This window comes from Sceloporus occidentalis, unplaced genomic scaffold, assembly GCF_023333645.1.
Source record: "Sceloporus occidentalis isolate IW3139 unplaced genomic scaffold, rSceOcc1.0.p SCAF_44, whole genome shotgun sequence".
Classification (NCBI taxonomy): Eukaryota; Metazoa; Chordata; class Lepidosauria; order Squamata; family Phrynosomatidae; genus Sceloporus; species Sceloporus occidentalis.
Genome location: NW_028317024.1, coordinates 711,214 through 734,919, shown reverse-complemented (window position 1 = coordinate 734,919; position 23,706 = coordinate 711,214). Strand labels below are relative to the sequence as shown.

The 23,706-nt window shown below is 38.0% G+C and overlaps 1 protein-coding gene across 1 annotated transcript; it reads right to left on the bottom strand.

Moving 5' to 3' along the window:
* Positions 1-991: 991 nt before the first annotated feature.
* On the bottom strand, positions 992-15,880 carry LOC149289565 (E3 ubiquitin-protein ligase RNF144B-like). The gene is made up of 7 exons (XM_089490393.1): positions 15,716-15,880; positions 11,622-11,726; positions 10,610-10,670; positions 9,783-9,987; positions 7,568-7,712; positions 2,507-2,596; positions 992-1,135 (listed from the first exon to the last, which is right to left on the bottom strand). Exons 1-7 carry the CDS (start codon positions 15,878-15,880, stop codon positions 992-994), a joined length of 915 nt encoding a protein of 304 aa, XP_089346519.1.
* Between the last annotated feature and the right edge of the window lie 7,826 nt (positions 15,881-23,706).

The window sequence follows — 23,706 nt, the reverse complement described above, 5'->3', positions numbered from 1 at the left end:
TCATTCCCTCACACATAATATTGCGGAGAGAAACTGAAATCGTCTTACAGATAAAAAAAAAACCATACAAAAATAATAATTATATACCGTGTACCTATATATATATAATATATATATATATATATAAAAATATATATATATATATACACACACACATTATATAATATATAACGTGAACCATTATGTATTTAAATCAAAGGGAGATTTTAAATTTAATGAGTGATGTCCCAATAAACATACATATAGTTAACATAGCTATGACAGATTAGTAAGAAATAACAACATATTTATGAACCATCCATCTGCCTGGCTTCTACACACACATTTGGACCAGGCCCGGACTCCCCCTAACAGGAAAGTTCACAGCATACCAATAACAAGTCATGCCCGAAACAATCTGCGTACATAAAAATCCACAAATATTACTTCAGTGGTGGTCCAGACCACGAATGCAAATATTCAAAGATGTTATATATCTATATATATATTTATTGCAGCCAGTGCAATTATATTGTAATTGTGTGTATATACATTATCTCTGGTGGAAGTACATGCTTTTTCTTAAAAATATATATTATTCATTGTTATGTAAACAGGTACAATATGTAATCGGTAAGCTGTTCAATCATTGCACATATTGGCGAACAAGTATGTTCTCCCTTAATGGAGAAACTAAAGCCTTTTTTTTAGTATTGTTACCAGAAAATTGGTTAATTATATAGGGCCTTCCACTGGATAGAGTGAAAAACAGACTTTTTGACTTGGCATAAGCAATATGCATTTATAACTATAAATTGGATTTTTCCCTTTTTTAATCAATATTCCTCATCTGAAATACATTTGGCAATGGCACTGCCATCTCTTTCCACTCTGATTTGTGCAAACAAAACATTGTCCAAAGTCATGCAATGTTGAAGGCCTCCCCTGGGGCTGTACACAGAGTATCAAACCGCTTTGCCCTTACACATTAAGCGCACAAGTGCACACCTCGCTAGGCTGTGGGTGGTGGGCCGTGTTTTTTCTTCTTGCCTTTACAAGACTTGCAGACACAGCAGATGATGCATGGTGATGCCAAGAGAAGCAAAGGTGAAGTCACAATTGCAATGATACCCAAGCCCACAAGAATCCCCACGACCTGCAGAAAACATTGGATCAAGTTAAAATAAAACATGATAGAATGTAACACCTGGTTTATGCTGCAAAGTTTTATAAGTGTCGTATTACCATATGAATCAACAGATATTGTGACAGATTTTTTTCAAAGTAGATCTATTTTGCATGTAGAATACCTTTGTCAATAACGATCACTGAGAGTACCACTGACTAACCATAATTTTTGTCAACCAATAAGTCAATGATACTAAACCATTCATCGCAAAGTAAATCATCCATCTCTCAAAGTGAAAAATCTCTCTTTGGTCTTTGGTTTGTGGAACTTCAAATGTTGCTTTCTGAACATCCTGGCCTACTACATGATATTACAAACTACATAATCCTATAAGGTAATCAAATAAATGATATGCAGTACATATCGATGCAGGAAATAAATGCCACTTAATGAGAGCAAATAACTATTTTACTATTTAACTACGTGTTAAAGACCAGCACGATTATTGGCACCTCTATGAATTCATATGAGAACAATATAATTGAAGTATATTCTCTTGATGTTGGTCCTTGTGGGGGAAAATAGCCATTCATCACACTGGGTAAAACCAAAAAATATAGCTGTGATGTGCAGCAAAAGGTTGTTGAGCTTCACAAAATGGGAGGTTGCAATAATTAAGAAGTTCCGGTAACTGGAAATGTTATGAATCAACCTGGAAGAGGACGTGTGTCTATATTGTGTCAACGCATTGTGAAGAAGATGGTTTGAGTGGCCAAATCTCCAAGGATCACAAACCAAAATAGAACTTTTTGGCAACAACCACCAGAGGTGGGTTTGGTGCACACAGAGAGGTAGCCATATGGAAAGGTATCTCATGCCCATGGTTAAATATGGTGGTTGCTCTTTAATGTTCTGGGGCTGTTTTTTGCCAGAGGACCTGGGCATTTTGTTAGGATACATGGCATCATGGACTCTATCAAATATCAACTTACCAGGAATTATAGGAGAAGACTTTGAGCTGTTATCTTGGGCAAAGGGAGATAGAGAAGTAGTGACTAGAAGGGTGCCAATAAATGTGCCACACATATTTTTTATAAACCTGTGTTGTGTTTGCAATTGTTTGAAATCCATGAGAGCAGAGTATTTTGTGTATTGTTTAAAGAAAAGATCAAAAGGTTAAAAAAAAGACAAGACAAGACAATTTTTCACAGCCTTCTTTGCTCATATTTTCCAAGGGTGCCAATATTTGTGGAGGGCACTATGGGTAACTCATTGACTATTAACACTGGTAATGAGTACATTTGTTTTTAAAAGGTTTACACTTTATTAAGGATAAAAAGAAGACATCTATTTAACTCTCTGCATTATGTTAGCCATGTGTCAGTACAATGTACTCACCTGAGTCCTATTCCACATTACAGAGGCCCGTGAGTGTCCAAGTTTGTTTCTACAAGGACCTTTGTCATAATGTCGCAGAAAAATATCATTCTGTAAAAAAAAATACACAAATACAGCTAATCAGCACTGGTTTTATTAATATTAATATGCATTCCTCATTAATGGAGCTTGATCTATGGAAAGAATGAGATGGTACACCCCTATATATATATATATATATATATATATATATATTCCAGAATGTAAAGTATATTTTCCCAGAGTTTTTTTGCTTCCTTTTCAGCAGTCATCACTGTAGAAATAATGTATGTTTATTTCTTGCTGATTTAAGCCACATAAATTACTTTTTGTATACAACAGTCACGGTTCCCTAGTTTGTGCGCTTCATGTAAATTTGAAGCTCTTCCAACTATGTGTGGTATTAGGCAATCATTTCTATCTGTACAAACTAGCAAGCTTGGTTAAACTTTAGTGATCAGAAATAAGTGTGTAACTGTGTAGTTACCTTTGCTCTGGAAGTTGTGTATGTATTAACTATGTCAGTACTGCACTGCAACATTTTTATTATTTATTGTTTTATATAGCGGGAGTCAGGGTGTATTACACAATAGGTAAAATTGGTAGGGATGGATCAGCCACATTACTATTAAGTAGTAAGTATTGCAGGAAAGGTGAGCTAAAGGAATATGAGAGGAAGGATGAAAGTTCGTAGGCATCCTTACAAAAGTGGGTCTTAAAGTATTTTTTGAAGGACAGAAGGGGGGAAAACGGATAGGCCAGGGGAGGGCATTCCAGAGGATAAGGGCAGCCCTTGAGAAGTCTTGTAAGCATGCATACAAACTAGAAACCAGAGAAGAGGAGAGAGATGGAGATCATTGGATGAGCGGAGAGACCGGTTAGGAGTGTATTTAGAGATGAGTGGGGAGATGTAGGGAGGGGAACCGCTGTGAAACGGTGAACTGCTGTAAAACAAAGAGTGAGGATTTTGAAATGAATCCTGACACGCACAGGCAGCCAAGGAAGAGACTGACATAGGGGAGAGGTGTTAGTAAAGCAATAGGAGAGGAAGATAAGTCTGGGAGCGGCATTCATGGTGGATTGTAAAAGGGTGAGACAGGTATAAGGGAGACCAGCTAGGACAAAAGGTATAATAATCGAGGTGGGAGATAATGAGGGCATGGAAAGAGCCTTAGTAGCATCTTGTGTTAGGGAGGGATGGATGCGCGCAACGCTTTTCAGACGAAAGCGGCAGTTTTTTGAGACAGTCTGAATGTGAGGGGTGAACGATAGTTCAGAGATTGAGGGGATGGAGAGATGATTGCACCATTGACATTGAGGGAAACTGATAAGGGGAACATTGGAGGGAGGGCAGATGTGGAGTTCAATTTTAGAGAGTTTATGTTTTAGGAAACATGCAGACATTTTGTTAGAGACGGAGGTAAGGCAGTTAGTTACATGATCTAAGACCCTGCATAAAACACATTTTTGTCCAGACATAATAACATAGCCGTTTCCATTTGGATCCATTTTGAATTTTTGCCCAAGACCTGTTCCAAGTTTACCACCATAAATAAAGTGTTTCAAAGAGTATAATATACAGCAGTGTATTGGTGTTTGAAAAAAAAACAACTAGGTTCACTGAAGTTGAGTACCTAAGTTTGTTTGATGATTTTGCTGGGGCAAGGTGTTAGTACAGATCAAACATGTGTAGTTTGGTACAGCCAAAATGTATGGAACATTGGTTAAAAATAATGTACAAAGTAAACTGCCAAGACATAGAAAACTACAGAGATAATTGACTATGAAAATGAGGCATGCTGGTTGTATGGCAATAAAACGTAAGGATTATGTATGCAACTATGGACAGCTTGCATAGCCATTTACCTAATATTTACCTATAACAGAACAGTCGCTTATTACATATATGTTGCTCTACAAATCACAATTAACACACATGTCCTATCAAGTTGACTATATATTTTTTCTATTATATAGAACTATTTTTGTGACAAAGGCTGTAATGTGAATCATGTGACTTGTACGTGTTACACATCATTGATTTTGGAATGGTGCTAAATTAGAGTTTGGAATATGCAAGTTAGTCGGGTCACTCCATGGTGCCCCAAAGACTTTCTTGGTACATCAAAATAAAAAATTGTAATAATTACATCCTACTGAGTCTATCACAAATTCCATTCCATTGTTTCACTGCACAAGACCCTCTGCGATTCAAAGTCAGTAAACCCAGACAGTCAGGAGGTCTAGTTATCTACTGTTGGTATCAGCATGAAATTCAAATAAGCAAGCTAAGGTGCCTACACCATCAATGGAGAGAGACTACGACTATATTTTATGCTACGTCTATATCATCAAGTCACTCTATGGAACTAACCAAGGCTATTTCTAACCATCCTATACTCATCATTTCATACGTTCTTTACTTCCAAAACATAGACTCATCTTGCTTTTATAAGGTCCACACAACACTAGGCGTGTTATTTTAAGATATTGATTGGAACGCTGGGTCAGTAGCGTACCTAGCGGGGGGCGAGGGGGGGCGGTCCGCACCGGGTGCCGCTCATCAGGGGGGTGCCAACTTGCCGGCACCCGGCACCACTCCAGAGACGGACAGTAATGTCCGCCGCTGGAGGAGCAGGCTCGCAAGGGAGCGATATCGGAGGTCTTTAACAGACCTCCGATATCGCTCCCTTGCGATCCGCGCGGCAACAGCTGCTGTGCGCCGGAATTTTTGTCAGATCCCGGCGCACAACACTGAAGCCGCGCCCACTGAACCGGAAGAAGACTGAAGAACTGAAGAAGAGGAGCGAAGAGGAGGAAAAGAAGCTGTAAGGAGAAAAGAGGAAAGGTAGGAAAGCATTCAGTGAGTGAGAGTGGATTGGTATATGTGTGGATTGGTATATGTGTGGATTGGTGTATGTGTGGATTGGTGTATGTGTGGATTGGTGTATGTGTGGATTGGTGTATGTGTGGATTGGTGTATGTGTGGATTGGTGTATGTGTGGATTGGTGTATGTGTGGATTGGTATGTGTGTGGATTGGTATATGTGTGGATTGGTATATGTGTGGATTGGTATGTGTGTGGATTGGTATGTGTGTGGATTGGTATGTGTGTGGATTGGTATGTGTGTGGATTGGTATGTGTGTGCATTGGTATGTGTGTGCATTGGTATGTGTGTGCATTGGTGTATGTGTGGATTGGTGTATGTGTGGATTGGTGTATGTGTGGATTGGTGTATGTGTGGATTGGTGTATGTGTGGATTGGTGTATGTATGGATTGGTGTGTGTGTGGATTGGTGTGTGTGTGGATTGGTGTGTGTGTGGATTGGTGTGTGTGTGGATTGGTGTGTGTGTGGATTGGTGTGTGTGTGGATTGGTGTGTGTGTGGATTGGTATGTGTGTGGATTGGTATATGTGTGGATTGGTATATGTGTGGATTGGTATATGTGTGGATTGGTATATGTGCAGATTGGTAAGTGTGTGAGAGTGATGGGTGTTATGCTGTACCATTTCCAATGTATTTTTCATTATATAATTATGCTCTAGTACATCATAACTCCTATCACTCTATACTGTTCCATACAGTGGCAGAGCTGGGAGACAGAGGCCTTGCACCCCCACGCAGGACCCCTGAAAGGTAAGTGAACTTCAAAGGGGGAGAGGGTAGATAGTTAGGAGGGGGTAGATAGGGAGAAGGGAGTGAGAAGGGGTAGGTAGGGCAATCATACTCCTATCATGCCAAGTCTGCGAGTACATCCTGGAATCTGGGTATGCCTGGGCATGATAGGAATGTGATTGCTGTTAATCATATATATATATATATATATTAATATTAATATTGTTATTTAAATGTTTTGTCCTATTTTGGTGTGTTACTTACTTTAAATACAAGTGTTAGATTTTTTTTTTTATGGTGTGGGGGGGTCATATTCGGTTTAGGCCAGGTAAATGCTGCATTTTCGGTTTCAGTCCAGAATTAGTTTCGATGCATCCCTACTACTAATGAAGTGGTAGGCCTAAACCACATCAATGTTTGGCTTAGTATATAGTGATAGGAGTTATGCTGCAGTATTGACAATGTCTGGCTCAATGTATAGTGATAGGGATTACGCTGTACCACTGTCAATGTGTGCCTCAGTATATAGTGATAGGTGTTATGTTGTACCACCGTCATTGTCTGCCTCAGTATATAGTGGTAGGTGTTATGCTGTACAACCGTCAATGTCTGCCTCAGTATATAGTGATAGGTGTTATGCTGTACCGCCGTCAATGTCTGCCTCAGTATATAATGAGTAACAGTAAGTGTTATGCTGTACCACCTTCAGTGTCTGCGCCGGTATATAACGGTAGAAGCTATGCAGTTTTAAAGTGTGTGTGTGGGAGGGTGCCACATACAGGATCCGCCCCAGGTGCCAAATACTCTAGGTACGCCCCTGCGCTGGGTCTGTAGGCTTTTTCAGAAACACATACGTCTTTACCACTAAAGTGATGCATCACTTACTTTGTTAATAGAGGCAAGGGCAATTACAGCAAGCTTGAGTTTTAGAATGACAACAGAAAGGGTTAGTCTTGAAGCCGCTGACACATAAATGGTTCAATTTAGATAGAGAACATAAATCACAGTACCCATAAAACTAATTTGGTGACAGAAATCTCAGTATCATAATCTCCATCTAATCTAAAAAAACTCAAATAATTCACATACTTCCATAAACCAGAAGTGGTTTGGCAAGAATCACAATTCTACCATGTGTCAGACTACAATATGTCGAAAAAACCACAATCTAGTTCTGCAATCTTGACCAACTGTTTCATACTGCAGAAAATACTAAAAATATGGGAGTATTTTTCATGCATGTGCACGGCAGAAAATGTGTTCAGCCAAATTCATCTCCATCAAGGAAAACGGGCAAATGCATACGGGATAATTCTGTAGAATCACCCATGCATTTTTAAGTGCATATGATGGGTGGAGCATCTCAGCCAAATAAGTATTTTACATTTAAGCTAAAGCAAACGGGTATCAGGGAGGTCACACTTACATCTAGATTTTGCAAGCAGTACCAGCAGAAGGTGTGCTTACAGTTTTTGCACATCATTTGGGCGCACCCTTCATTCCTCTCTATGTAGATCTTGCAAACAGGGCACTGTTTGATAGCAGCATCAACATCTCTTCCAATAAGAATACTAAGAAGAAAGAAGGGAAAGCAGATGAATACAACTTCACAATATACCCAAACACATCTCTCTCAACTTACAAGCAATCATATTTTAAACAAGTGAAAAATTATTATTATTGCAAACATTTCCAAGCCAATTAAACACAAGAGCTGCACCTGATCTTAGTCTATTTGATCAAATGTATTTATTTTATGGTCTGTGTGCTGCCATTCTGGGATACATAGGGACATTAACTGCCTTCCAACATAACAACACTTCTGCCTCACACTGGCCTTTATTCACTAAACAGGGAGTTTACATTAAAGCTTGCAGAAGAGTTGGGTTTCAACTCCAAAAAATCACTATGCTTCACAAAGAACCTTTGTAGGCAAAAGGTCTGCTTTATACATAGTTCAGTGATTGAGGTTTATTTTTAAGAATTAAACTATGCATTGTACAGATCCATCGATGTTCCTTGTATAGGAGAAGCTTGCTGGGGTTGGCCAGTCATAATGCTCAGTTCCCCTGCAAATTCCCATGTTTGGTGAATAAACCCCTTTGTTTCTCTTGTTAGTTAAGACTAACTAATTTACCTCTTTATGGGTACTTTTTAAGTGCTTCTGATCCTTTAAACTATGCGAGTCAAGTACAGTTACAGTTAACATTCTTGAACCTGTCTGCTGGCAGTTTCTCTCATAAAACTGTAATTTGAAAAAAGAAAAACATTTAGGCATATAAACTAAAGAGAAGGAGTTATAATGTATATACACATACAATGTATCAATTTTCTTTTACTCCCAACATGTAAGGTGTGTTAGATTTTGTGATGTCATATTCCTTAGGGTTGCGTTTTGTGATGCACAGAGAAAAAGGGACAGGGGTAGTACAAAATCTGTATGAACAGCGAAAAAACATTTGTATATGTCTTCTATTCAAAATGCAGACTCATGAGAAAGCACATGATGATCTTCTTATTCTGTGTACTAATGCACGCAAACAAGAACTTCAAGTTTCTAAAGAAAACATTAGCTAGAGGCTTGCACACAATCTGCTAAAACTCAAGAGGGGTCTAGGAAACATGTAAACATTCCTACACTCGAGAAGAGAATTCCTGTGCAATAATTTGGTGAATTTGGTGAATGTCAGCACTGGAAAATATAACAATAATATAAAAATAGAACATTAATGAATGATACAAATAACATAGTTGACATAAAGTATAGGTGAAAGATGGTAAGCAGGCTGCTTAAAACAATTCTAATATATATATATATATATATATATATATATATATATATATATATATATATATACACACACACACATATACACACATATACACACACACGTGTGTCTAAAACAAGCCAGCTAATACATTTAAGAAGAAAAAAAGGGAAACCTTAATAAAGTGTAAACCTGCCTAACTTGTTGAGGTACCTAAGGGCAGATCTGCTAAGCTTCAAGAGAGAACAATGACAGGCTAGGTGTTCAGTTTATTTGGGTGTACGCATTTTTGTCTATGTTTATCGTTTTTAAGTGGAATTACTATTTATTTTTACCAACAGGACAGGCAATGAATAAGTGCAGAAGTATTTAGGCTGGGTGCTGCCCCAGGCCTGATCCACTCTGGCACTCTGCCTCTTAAGGTAACGATATTATGGAGGCTGTGCAGGCAAGTGTTACTTGGTTAGTTAGAAGAAAGGTCTCTAATATCTCCAACTGGTCCTAATGTAGTGGTCCACTGGGGGAGCTAAATCAACTAATAAAGTGATGACATTAATTCAGTGATGCTTAAACGTTTTGGATTTCACTGTTCATGCGTTAACTGTGATCAACCAACTTACTGTAGCTAAACGTGCAAACTTGCACTTGCAAAACTGAATATTTAATAAAAATGTCCTTAAAAAAAAAGTAGTTCATACAGACTAAGAAATATTTTTCCACTTATAGGAACACGCATGAAAAGGTTTGCCTCAACAACGTGACTTAAGAGAAATATATGTGCTTGGTGAGAAACCAAGAACCAAACCAGGTCATTATAATTAATTGAAAACTTGTGGCAACTGAGTTCATGCAAATGAAGAACGTAACACTTACTCTTTTTCAGCAGGTACAGCAACCGCCTTACTAGCTTGGCACAAATGGTCAAGCTGCCAAGTACTTTTGCAGGTAGAGCAAAATGTTTTGAGGCAAACATGACATTCCACTGGTACAGGTATGGCTGAATCACCCCCTTCTATCAGGCACACAGTATGGCAATCAGCAGTAGGGCACCACGTTCTGCACGGGTCCAAATGGACTTCTGAAAAATACAAAAATATGTACACATAACAAAAAAGGGAACTTGTCCCCTAGGCAGAGTGCATCTCATTCTTTATCATGAAATTAAAGAACTACTAGAATTTTTACATGAGTTCCCAAAGCATAATCAGTTTCACAATGAATAGGTTAAAATATCTTATCACATATTTTTCTAAACCTGCCATGCTCAATGGTAAAATATATGAGGCCACAGGTGATATTCAGGGGCCCTACACAGCCCCATCAAATAAGAATGCATATTAAAGTAATTTGATTGTATTTATTGTATCCCCTGAAATGCCTTGAAACTCTTGTGAGAGCCATCACTGGAGTATACTGTATCTGCACACTAGTTACTTATTTAACCTTTGATTGGCCTTGTATTTACTGAGCTACTTTCATGTATAAGAAACTATGTATGAGTCTAACTAGTAGCCGGATTTTAAATACAAAACCAACAAAGATGTCATGTGTACATGCATATAAAAAAAACATGAAAAAATAAACAAATGGGAAAACTTAGTGCCAAACTTTTAGTTTTTAAGGCACTTGAAATGTGTAAGCAATCATAAGTCTGCGCATAACAACAAATGTTTAGCTGCAAACAACCATAAGCATCGTACCTTTTTCAAGTTTTAGCCTTTGATACAAGTGTAGCTGATCAATGGAAACTAAACAAGCAATCTGAAAGGAAAAAAAGGAACAAATATTGAATATCATCACTGGTAATTCTATCAAGACTACATTAAACATCATAAGAGGACAACAACCAGTCCTGAGAGCCAGTGTATGCTCTACAGGATTGGCCAGCAAGCCCGCTAGATTTGTTCCAGATGCCTGACTCTCTTAACCTGCCCTTATTGAGAAGGCACTGACAGAGCCAATGGGGGGGGGGGGGGACACCCACAATATATTCATTAGCTTGTCTTGATTTGGAAACTACCTAGGATTTTCACCTATTTTGTTTGTTTAATCAGAAACAGCATCTTATATGCATCCTGAATATCTTAGTACAGCAGTGTCCAGAGCCGGCCTTAGGCGTTGTGGCGCCAAGTGCGGACTACTCCTCTGGTTTTGTGTGTGTGTGTGTTTTACACAATTAAACTCTCAGTGAAGATTATATATATATATAAATATAATTATGTTGATTTAATCTCACACTAGCCCTAAATTATATTAGATGTATTGCATCTGGCATAAATATTATAAATCACTTTGGTTAGTTTCCCAGAGGGTATCAGGAAACATAATTTCTTAAGACAGTTGCCTAGTAATGTCTCCTGAGAAAAAGGGACATAAGCAAACATAATCGTGCTATAATGTGGCCTCTCCAGTCTCATTTATAAACATTGCACTAGCTGGCACATTGTACGTGTCTTCAGAGCTCATATGTAACGAGTACTGGACTCTTTTGCTGTAGAATGAAAGCGTGCACATAGACCTGGCTGATACAAAGTAAACATTACCTCAAGACACAAGAAAAAAAATGAACAAGCCATCCATTGCCCCCGGCTTCTTTAACAAGGTAGGATTGATGCCAGGATTTTTTTAGCGGAAAGTTAAACATCAAAAAAAGTAATTTGGGAAAAATCAAGGCATTGATACCGAAAAAAGGAAGTAGTTTAATTTTAGTACCTCGGCTTCCTGTAGGATACCCCTGTTTGAACATGCCATGTCTGGACAAGTGATTGGTGAACCAAAGCCTTCACGGACTGCCAGCTGTACATACTGCTTGAGGCACTAGAAAGGGGACATAAAGTACAGTCACAGAAAAGCATATGGCTGAAAAGCATAAAAAAGTTAAACATCAGGTATCCTTCATGTAATTATGTGTTAAACTCATTCCTTCCGTTCTGTTTGTAAAAAGCTGAGTGAAAACTCACTCAGCAGAGTTTCAAAACCCATCACGTTTGCAAATTTAGTTTATTCATTTTAGGTAAAATATAAAGAATTTTTTGCCAGGTACGTCAGCTAATTTCTCAGACACGTAACCACCTGCATTCTAGCTGCCATTGACCAAGACTCCCATCATCAATCTGAGCCTTTGGAGAGCTTTAGTTTGTGGCTGGTGGAGTGCTTGCTTGCATGATGTTGGGTGTCAAAGGCTATCTTTATAATGCTGCAAAACCATATTAGTGATAAGATACCCTGAATATGTTGTGTTCACAAACGATGAATGGCCCAGGATAGGAAATTTTCCTAACTGTGTAGTTAATCAATAGGGTGCCGGTATCTTGCTGTGTTAAGAGGTTTGACTTTGATGTATGGTTTAATAACAAGCAGACCAATGCTCTTTTTCCTGTGCCAACCACTGTGAAGTTAAGAGCTAGGATCCCTTTCACTAACACCAATAATAAAACATCTGTCCAATATATGTTCCCTTTTATGTGACCTAGCACAATGTGCATTTGATCAACAGACACCGCTGTCTGGGAAAAAATATTACTCTATACACAAACACAAAAGAGTGTTGTCATATTGGTGTAAAGATTAATGTTCTGCTACATTAAAGAGCTGCAAATATAATTCATAAATACTGCATTCCATCAATCTTTGCATCCAACGCCTCTGCTTACATTTTCACTGTGAACTGCAGGCCCAGAATGGAACTACTTTCCAATCATTAAAATGGCAAAAGAACACAACAGTGTCCTTTAATACTTGCTGCACTGAACACAAGACCTGCATTTACCAAACAGTGACCGAGTACCTTTTAGTTCTAAATGCACCCAAATCAAAGTTTGAGAAGATAAGTTTCATATTTACAAGTGCTACATAAGAATACGCACACTAACATTCCTTCATAGTTACGCTTTTAAAATCCCTTCAGGTCTTCAGTTATGCCGGTGTGATATGTGACTTCACTATTCCTAAATGTTGCTATGTATGTGTTTTGAGATCCTCTGGTTTGCCAGGATGCTATAAAGAACTGAAATAACAAATTTATGAAAAGACTATTCATTCTCCACAGCTTACAAAGAGTAGAAAAAAGTTGAATTCTAAGATTGTAATCATAGTTTAGTCTGAAGAACATTCATTGAGGTTCCTCTGTGAGTAGCAAAATGGGGGAGGTTGACTAGGCTATTCAATTTTATATATATATATATATATATATATATAAATCAGTATATGTGCCCATTGTTAAAATGGCATGCATCTTTCTCTCTCTCTTCCTTACCACTTTCATTCCTCTTTCTCTCTCTATTTCACCCTTCTCCCTTTCTCCTCTATCTTACCCTCTAATTCACTTCTTCCTTGTGTTTTCTTTCTTTCTACCCCTCTTTCCTCTTTAGTTTGGTGGATACGTACTTTACACAACCCTGTGCCAGATGTTGCTTTAGCTAGGATTCCAGTGTAGGTTATCCATTTGGTTGACCATTGTGTTTCTGAAGTAAAAAGTGCTGATTTTTAACTGGGTCAAACCAGGTTTATGGTTTACTGATGCAATATTTAAACAACATCAATGCATCTCCATATGTAAACTGACCAACCTCATCATGGTGCATCACTGGGATGCCGCACACAGAAATCTGGGTAACACGGCAAACCCACAGAAAAACCCCCAGCATCCTAGAATAAGATGATCTGGTAGTCTTTTTTACTTAACCTTTGAGGATCAATAACATATCAGGCACATTGAGAAAAAAAATATTCCTAGAGGATCAGTGATGCAACCGATCTCGTTAGAAATTGTGTGTAGATAGCTATTTAACAACAGCCCATTCCTCTTTTCTGTCAGCAGATGCCAGCATTGGTTCTAACAAAATCTAGAATGATAAACAAGTTAAATCGCAGTTAAAAACGGTAAAAAAAAAAAAACTTCTAAAAGGGAACCCAGTGATGTCACCAAGACATCATCAGGGGTACCATATAGTTACATGGGGATCTCCAGTCCTGTTACACTGCTCTCCAATGGTGTGCATTCAAAGAACAGTCCAAAATAAAAAGGAGGCTAAAAAATGTTAAGACGGTAAAAAGAATTAAAAATAATAAACACATTTTGCTAAGCACCTTCTACCTCAAATTTAAAATGAACAATAAAAATGCTGCAGTCCAGTAAACCAAAGGAATTCAAAATAATAATAAATAGTGTATTGTGTAAAAGAGATGTTTGGGTCCTCATAAACCTACACATGTGTATTATTACTCTACTTAGGGCATGTTGTGAAACTACAACCTAGCTTCTGGGGAAAAAATACTAAGTAAAATTACCTTTTTTAAATATTTTCATCTCTCTTTTTTTTCCTAATAAATATTTGTTTTATATGTAAAATATTGTAAAAAAAAAATAAAAAAAAAAATACCTACTTTCCCTGGGGGGAAAAAATGTATCCACTATATTGGGGGGAAATTGCAAAACTTTAAGTTTACCATTCAGGCATGGTGCACTTTTTTATGTTTTAACCTGGTAAATCCAGGCCATAGAGTGGATGGAATAAATTATTTAAATGCAGATTTATGAAAGTGCTCCTGTGTTTGGAAGGGGGTCTTTTAGGGTGACCACATCACTATTATTTTCCAATGGTGAAACATTTCTGTACATGTGTAGTGCTGTGCTGCGGGATGTATAACTGAGTAATTGACTGCTGAAAGTAACATGAGAAATGTACATGTGTCCTGAAAGTAATGTTGATGTGGGCACCCTATACAAGACCTTGTTTCAAAAACAGTAGCACTTTCATACAACTGCGTTTATACAATTTATTCCAATAACTTTATGGCAGAGTTCCGTGGAAGGGATTGTGGTGGCACAAGCACCCATCAGCTATGTTTGTAGTTTTTATCTATACGCCTGCCATGATAATGGGGGAGGGGATTTAAGATTTGACATAACTTTTCACTAATGTTTCCTAACCAACTGGCTAGTATAATGTATAAAAATAACATACAATTAGACAATAAGTTTCCCCTACAACGTGACATCTTATCACTTTTAAATTTAATTACTTTTCTATTTATCGGAATCAGAGGAAGTAGCTCATGGCCACAAACCTTTAAAACAACAGACACTCATATGACATAATAACATGGACATGTATAGTGACGCTTTCCATTGGCTCATAAATGTTAATAGGAGACTGGTATCTATCTTGTCTATCATGCCGATTTGTCAGCAGTGACATATACTTCAATTTGTAGGTGGTGTAAATTGTTGGAATACGAATACCAATTGGCATCCATTAAATAAATATATTGAATATATTTATTGTAAGTAGCGCTGCGTAATTTGTTGGCGCAATATAAATAAAAGATGATAATAATAAAAATGATAATACTAAAAATGCTAAAGGCAAGCACCACACTTAGCTAATTCTTTACAAAGTCCTTAGACTTTCATGACTCATCAAATCCCTTTGGGTCAATAAGACCAAGGCATTCTATTATTTACTACAAAGTAGTGTGATAAGAAGTCCAGTGCAACATATTAAAACACTAATATGTGAACGGCTCGACAAAGCTTACCAACCATATACTAAGTACTAACAATATTTACTTCTCTTGTTAATGTTTAATAGTAATGTACATAAGTACATATTAAAGCATTTCAAGCTTGAATACTATATAACAGAATGCTGATGTGTACTGCTTCTGTCGTATCTCTAAGTACAAGTAATTGGGATGCTCAAGGAGATCCTTAAGAAACATTTGGACGCAATTACTTTTCCAAGAATTATAGAAGAGCTTTTCTATGAAGCATTTTTATGAGCATGCATAAAGTTTAACCTTACCGTCGTGCAAAAGATACAGCTGCATTGCTGGATAGTCGTCATCATGTCCAGAGAGTGTTCACAGAGACAAAGCTTGCATGTGATTAGAGGCTCCAGGGCCAGTTCTCCAGTAGTCAGACTACTCATCATCGTGGAATGATGGCAGACCTTGCTGGAAGAAGCCATCAGTGGTTTAAACTTTGCCACATTCTGGAATTCCTCTGAAAACAAGCAAACACATACAGGCATACAATTACAAACATTGTACAATAAAAAAATATGCGTAAATTAATTTTCCTTCAAAATACAAATAGTATTTTTTTTAATATGCAAGTAACACAATAGAAAAGATATTGTAGAAATATGAACAGTATTTATATCAAGACATTACCCTAAATGTGTATCTAATGAGGATAGATAGCAGTCTTCTCATGTTCTGCTTCTTTAACTGACTTCTTGGTTATAGAGCTAGATTAGACCTCAACCGACCCAAGACAGGGTAACAAATTAGATTCTCTAATGATCCTAGATTAAATTGAGCATACAAGTCTGCATGTAAAGGAAGTTTATTGGAACAAAATAAAGTAAAGGCAGCTTTTTTAATAGTAAAGGTACATTACCGAATTCAGCACTTTAATGTTTAAAGAAAACTATTTATTTTTTCAATGGGCTTCCCCTTTAACCATGAAACGGGGGCAATATGAGCATTTTCAGGATACTGCTCAGTCTAAGTGAATGTATAGTACTCATCGCCACCCTATGAAATATTTATTCACTTTGCAGCTGTGTTGTCCTTAACTTCAGCTACAGAACGTAGAGCATAGTAAGTACAAACGTGAGTGAATACAGTAAAAAAAATTTATGGATTTCCATTATCCTAACGTTGTATAAACATGGAATCTCCCAGAGCTTTATAGTATTCTGCTATACATAACCTGAACCGATGGAATCCTCCCAAGGAACAGAATTCCACATGCTAAATGAAAGTATACCTGTCTATATCTATTATAATAAATGCAATAGCAGTTATTAAACAAGTTAAACAAAAAATAAAAAAAATATGTTTATTGAAATATACTGTAACCACATAAACTAACTCACTTGTAACCCTGACTTTGGAGTTAACAAGCTTATTTTCTAAACTATGGATTTATCTTATTCTCAAGGCATTATGTTCATACTGAACTGCACTGGCACCTGTCTGGCAACTTAGGGTGGTAGAGGGATGACAGATATAGAATAAAAGAACAATCCTTTAAAAAAATCACCTGACTTTTCCCATAAACTGATAGACCTCAGGAAAATAAAAGACAATTATTACATCATCTACTGAATAAAACGAGCACCGATAAAATTCGGACTCTAAAGTTTAATGGAAAGTTAATTAACGGCTGCCAGAACACTCTACTTAGCTCTGCTATTTGGCCAGCAGTTCCCCTCTAGTCACCTTGGCAATGACTCTGTGACTAATGAATTAAGCCATAGCCATCTCAGCATGAGATTTGTTTTCTGTGGCACTTCTGACTGGCCCTGTTGGACCTTTTGTGCCAGCTTAAAAGGGCAGTAATTATTTTCAAGGATCCATGAAACAACAAACAGCTAAACAAGCAGTATCTCACTTAGAGACAGTATGTTTAGGGTATGTATAGGTTATACATACCTTATACCTTAGCACCAGAGCAATCACAGTACAATCAGAAAGAACATTTCATTTGTTGATATGGTGATAAGATTATATGCTATTTATTTATTACCCGCATTGTAAACACTTAGGTATCTGAGGTGTCCATATGTTGTATCTATAGAACATTTGCTTTGTTTTTAATTTCTCTGATGATTCTATACCATCAGCAGACTGCCCTTGCTAGTAGCTTTCATGAACCTCATAGTGTTCTTTTCTTTGGCTATTCCACCTTACAATCTTTACCATATGTCATTATTCTATGGCAAATTAGCTTTTGTGAATAAGAGCAATCACATACATAATATCAACATAAGTGTTCAGATTGTATATGTCCAATTTGCTGTCAGGGATAGGCAAGGAGTCCGTACAAGGACACAAGTGTCCGTGGCAAGGGTTATGAAGGTCCATTTATCATCATTAAATTGTCTACCATGAGTATTGCTAGTGCCTTTCCCTGTTTGCTGCTGCTATTCCCATTGCCCATATGCCGAAATGCATCTACGACGAGATAGGGATGGACTGGACCTTTAATGGATTCTTTTTCCAATCTTTTTCAAAACTGCCAATGCCTATAAACAATGTTCCCTCTAGTGTGATAATGTAGTATTAGTTACACAACAGTATTACTTACTGCAGGGCTTGACAAATTTGTTGTGAATCTAGGCGCCAGCTAAAAAAGTTAGGAGCCAGGATTTTTTTTTAAACTAACAGTTGGTCAGGAGTGATCTGATCATCAGCCCACTTACTAAAATCACAGCATTTGACCTGGAAGCACCCTGGACTTTCAGGTCAGTGCTGTTTTAAAAAAAAAAAAATATTATTATTTTTGGGGGGTTTTTTACTCTTTCAATGCTGATGTTCCATTGGAGCACAGCATTGCATGATATTTAGTCCCCACAAGCTTGTGGGGACAAATGTTAACCCCTGCAATGCCACGAATGTGTCATACACAATTGTGGCATTGAAGGGGTTACCGCTGCTCTCTCATGGAGCGATCAGGCAGCAGGGGGGTGTTGGGGCTGGTCTCCACACTCATGTGACCGAAGAACCCTCTCCCCTGTCCCTGAAGCTGCCTCTGGCAGCTGGGACGCAATTGCTGGTCTATAGACCAGCCATTGCAGGGGGAGTCTCTTTGATGACTGCTGTAGGCTTCCATGCCTACAGGAGTCATCAAAGGGCTTGTGGGGGCTCGTTTTTGCTGTTGCTGGTCTGCCTGGGCTTCCAGGCAGACCACCAGCAGCAAAGCCCCGTACAAAACGGGAATTAACCCCTAAATTGAAGAGGTTAACGCTGCACTGTCGCTCTCATGGAGCGATCAGGCAGCATGGGGATGTTGTGTCAGGTCCCCACACTTGTGCCTGTGGCAGCTGAAAACACGATTGTTGGTTTTCCTGCAACCGCGTTTTCAGCCTACAGGATCACTCCGTGGGAGTGGTCACAGGCTTGGGGGCGGGCTCGGAGTGGCTGTGCTGTCTGCCCAGACTCCTAGGCAGACAGCAGCAGCAGCACCCCCGCGTCACCAGGCTGAAAAACACCTAGGCGCCAGGACAAAATTCTCTGTCGCCATGGCGACCTGGCACCTGGGATTTGTCGAGCCCTGACTTACTGTAATGTTTTTTTAAAGGTGAAATTCTCACTGCATAAGTAAATTATGAGCAAATCACGAGCGGAGGCTCCAGGCCGCATAAAGGATAAAAAAAAAATTGGGAAAAACTGTTGTGCGCAGGGGCTTACCTAGAGTATTTGGCACCTGGGGTGGATCCTGTACGTGGGACCCCCCCACACACACACACTTTAAAACAGCATAGCTTCTATCGTTAGGCAAACATTGACAGGGGTACATAACTCTTATCATTATTTACTAAGGCAGACATTGACGGTCGTACAACATAACACCTATCACTATATACTGAAGCAGACATTGACCGTGTTACAGCATAACTGCTATCATTATATACTGAGGCAAACATTGACGGTGGTACAGCATAACTGCTATCATTATATACTAAGGCAAACATTGACGGTGGTACAGCATAACTGCTATCATTATATACTAAGGCAAACATTGACGGTGGTACAGCATAACTGCTATCATTATATACTAAGGCAAACATTGACAGTGGTACAGCATAACTGCTAACATTATATAGTGAGGCAAACATTCACAGTGGTACAGCATAAATGCTATCACTATATACTGAGGAAAACATTGAGGGTGGTACAGCATAACTGCTATCATTATATACTGAGGCAAACACTGTCAGTGGTACAGCGGAACATCTATCACTATATACTGAGGCATGCACTGACGGTGGTACAGCATAACACCTATCACTATATACAGAGGCACACATTGACCGTGGTACAACACAACATCTATCACTATACATTGTGCCAGACATTGACAATAATGCAGCATAACCCCAATCACTATATACTAAGCCAAACATTGATGTGGTGTAGGCCTACCACTTTAGCGTCTGGCCTAGTATATATATATATATATATATATATATATATATATATATATATATATATATATATATATATATATATATACACACACTGAAATTAAAATTCTGGACCTGAAAATTTAGCATTCACTTGACTGAAACCGAAAATGACCCCCCACACACACCTTTAAAAACAAAAACAACACTTTTATTAAAAGTAACACACCAAAATTAGACAAAAAAATCAACAACAAAATATATATATATATATATATATATATATATATGATAAACAGCAATCACACTCCTATCATGTCCAGGTTCTAGCATGTACTGGTTGCTTGGGAATGATAGGAGTGGGATTGCTGTTAGCAACCATATATATATATTAATATTGTTATCGAATTTGTTGTCCAATTTTGGTGTGTTACTTACTTTTAATAAAGGTGTGGCTAACACACCAAAATTGAACAAAAAATTGCTAACAGTAATCTCACTCCTATCATGCTCAGGCAGCCAGTACATGCTGGAACCTGAGCATGATAAGAATATGATTACAGCCTCCCTATGCCATGCTATCCCCCCCACACACTTACACATCCATGCTATCACACACACACACTCATTCACAAACATTCAGTTTAAACTACACCATAACACCCATCACTTTCACACACTTACTAATTCACTCTCACAGAATGTTTTTCTACCTTTTCTCTGTCACTGTCACTTTTCCTCCTCTCCGTTCTTCCTCTTCTGTGTCCTCTCCTTCCAGTGCAGTGGAGGCGGTGGGCGTGGCTTCAGTGCTGTGTGCCGGGATCTGACATCAAATCCCGACGCACAACATCAGTTGCCGCGCGCATCGCAAGGGAGTAGGGTACGCTACTGGTTGTGCGCACAATTTTTGTTCATGTGCGCTCCCTCTTAAAGCTATATGCGCGCGCACAAGCGCACAGCTTAGAGGGAACACTGCCTATAAACCCATCCTCCACACCTCACACCTTTAAAAAAAAAGTATGGTGATAGGTAAATGCTATTTATGACAGGAAAAGCCGCACAAGCGGGTCCTAAAAAGCGTAGAGTCCTGCCAATCCTCTAAATCACCCTTGAGACTTTGTTTCCTCCTCTTCTTACTCTAATCTACTTGCTTGCATGTTCATAGAGTAACCAGGAAGCATTGACCTACAGCCCTGGGTTTCTGACCACAGAGCAGTTGGGGGATTATCTTTGTAGACCCTGCAAGATCTCTACTTTACTGCTGATACTGCTAAAAGGGAATGTTAGGGGACTCAAGCACTCTCAGTGTTACATGTAATTGAGCCGACACAGGCACCATTACACTCCTGGGGGGACACCAGATGGTTTTTGACGATGTCTTTTTACTATTGTGAAGCAGGTAAAAAGGTAATAAAATGGCCTTTTTAAGCCTAGGCTTAGGAAAGAAGGTTTAATAATGACTGAGACAACAGTGTTATTGTTTAGTTGCCCCTAAAACATTCTCTCAAGTTACATCACATCAGTGCCGTCGTTTTTATTTTCGTTTGTCTTTTCTAAAAGACCTACTTTTAGTGCAAATAAAATACAAAAAAATACATATATGTGTCAACTTGAACCGTGATTAACTTTTAAGCAACATCCAGTGTAGAAACTTCAAACATGTGGAAAGAACTAATCAGATGGGTTTGCAACAAAATTTTAAATGAGTGAAGCAGCTGTATTTAATTCCAGAAAAGGAAATGGACACGCCAATTTGCTACATTCTTATTCCAGATTGAGAAACCAGTGTAAATCTATTCCATTCTGTCTAAGAAATAAATCAAAAATGTGCCCTGTCTTAGCCAGGCAAAGAAATTGACAATAATCTGTCTGAATGTCTTGTATGCGGTAGGAATGCACTGCACTCAGAAAAAGTATGTGATTCTTTTTCTAAGAAAATGTAATTTATCTTAAGAACATACTGGCTTCCTTTTCGAAGTGTCCTAAGTGCGTCGATTGAACCTATGGAGTTTCTGGCCCTATATATCATCTGTTTTTAATTTCCACTAAAATACCTATTTATAGCTAAAGAAAACCCAAAGATGACACAATGTCACCCAATTTTGAAATTTAAATAGAAACGTCCTGGTTTAGGTAGTAGCATTATGTTGCTGACCATAAAGCGCAGGAATATAAAAAAATATATATTCTTTAAATATCATTTTAATGAGCAACTCTCACATCTGAGGTGAAATCACAATATAATCCAGCAATGCAAGCTATAAATCATATGTGTTATTTACAGCTTTTTAGTTCCCCTGGAAGCTAATGATCACAAATGCCTTCAGGACAAGAATGTGATGGGCAAGATGGCATCTCCAAAATCTAGTGCCTATCTCATGAAAATAACCAAGTTTTATTTTATTCTAACACCTACATACAAAGAAAATTAAACAATAGCTAATTAGTAGATGTGGGAATTGGCATTGAGTAACATTTGGAACATGATATGACCAACTGCACAATGCATGAAACAAAATCAACATTTACTTATGGCTATGTAACCACATGGGAACTTCAGCTGCGGCATAAATTAGCCAAGAGAGTAAAGTTTCTAGGGTGCTAAATCTGTTAATAACCATTTGTTGAGTTTTCAATCGAAGGGACACCTCTTCTTTGCTTCTCCATTGACATAATTGTAGATATTGTTGACCATGAAACGTGTGTAAAAGATGTTATACTGTATCTACTCAACATACCTAAGATGGAACATTTTTAAGAAAAATCATGAGTGTTTCAGGTATCATGTATGTAAACCGCCTAATCATTACCTGAACTCTGATAATATAAAATTGTATAGGGCAGCCTTCCTGTGTTAGGGTGATTCGCTACCAGCAAAGTTAGTCTTTAGTTTGCATCTGATTCAAACTCGTGTAGATTTAGCTCTGAATTGTATTAAAGGCTGTTACATTAACTAGACATGTGTGCCAATTACAGTATTTTTCTCTGAGGATTAAATACAGTGATATGTAGTAGTAATGTAGATACACATTGAAGAAAATCTGGTCTTGTTTCATTTTGTTCCAATAAACGTACTTTATCTTCAAACCCGGAGGCTGCCACTGTTGCCAGTCATGTGATATTTTGTACGACTTTCCCAGATCAAATATTGACTGCTAATGGCTATGCTAATGAAGTCCTGTTTGTCGAATAGAATAATTTCATCTTCCAGTGATTAAGACTGATCCATTGCAATGTTTACCATACGGCAGTAAGAGAGTAGGATAAGGAGTCCAGTATATTGGGCTCAGGTGACAAAGCTTAGATATATATATATATGTTTTACATCCAGCTGTATGGAAATGTTAGACTATGCGAAAACTAGAAAAGTTTGCAGACATTTCTTAAGGATACCTAAAAGCAGTTTTTTCATCTTTCCTTGTGACATGTCGTGGCTACTCTCCAAACGTCAACCTGGATGGAGATCTATCCATAAAACACTTTGTGTGGCTCTTTCAAAGAAGGTATAAGTGTTTTGTCTTGTGAAGTCGTCTTTCAAAACCAGTCTTTACTAGAGATCAACATGAACCACTGTGCTTTGAAACCATCCTTTCCATTTCAACACAAGTTAATGATGTCAGCAAACAGAACGTGGGATAACACGTGGGATAAGCTTGAAGATGATAAAACATTACGTTCTCAAATACCAACAAAACCATTTTCAAATAGATAAGCCACAGAAAACGACTATTCTCACACAATGCACACATATGGGATATTTGGTTGAATTAAAGCACTCTTTTTTTATGTTTTATCTTCTCTCTCTTCACACGTATTCTCTTACTCCCACTCATGTCTCATTGTATAGAATTTGCAGATGTATTCATCTGTCTCACTAA

Coding starts and splice junctions, on each gene's coding strand:
- LOC149289565 (XM_089490393.1), bottom strand. CDS start 15,880: ATGGCTTCTTCCAGCAAGGTCTGCCATCATTCCACGATGATGAGTAGT. Junction 11,727..15,715: donor GCTGTATCTTTTGCACGACG/GTAAGGTTAAAC, acceptor TCCCCTTTCTAG/TGCCTCAAGCAGTATGTACA. Junction 1,136..2,506: donor TAATGTGGAATAGGACTCAG/GTGAGTACATTG, acceptor TGTTTTCTGCAG/GTCGTGGGGATTCTTGTGGG.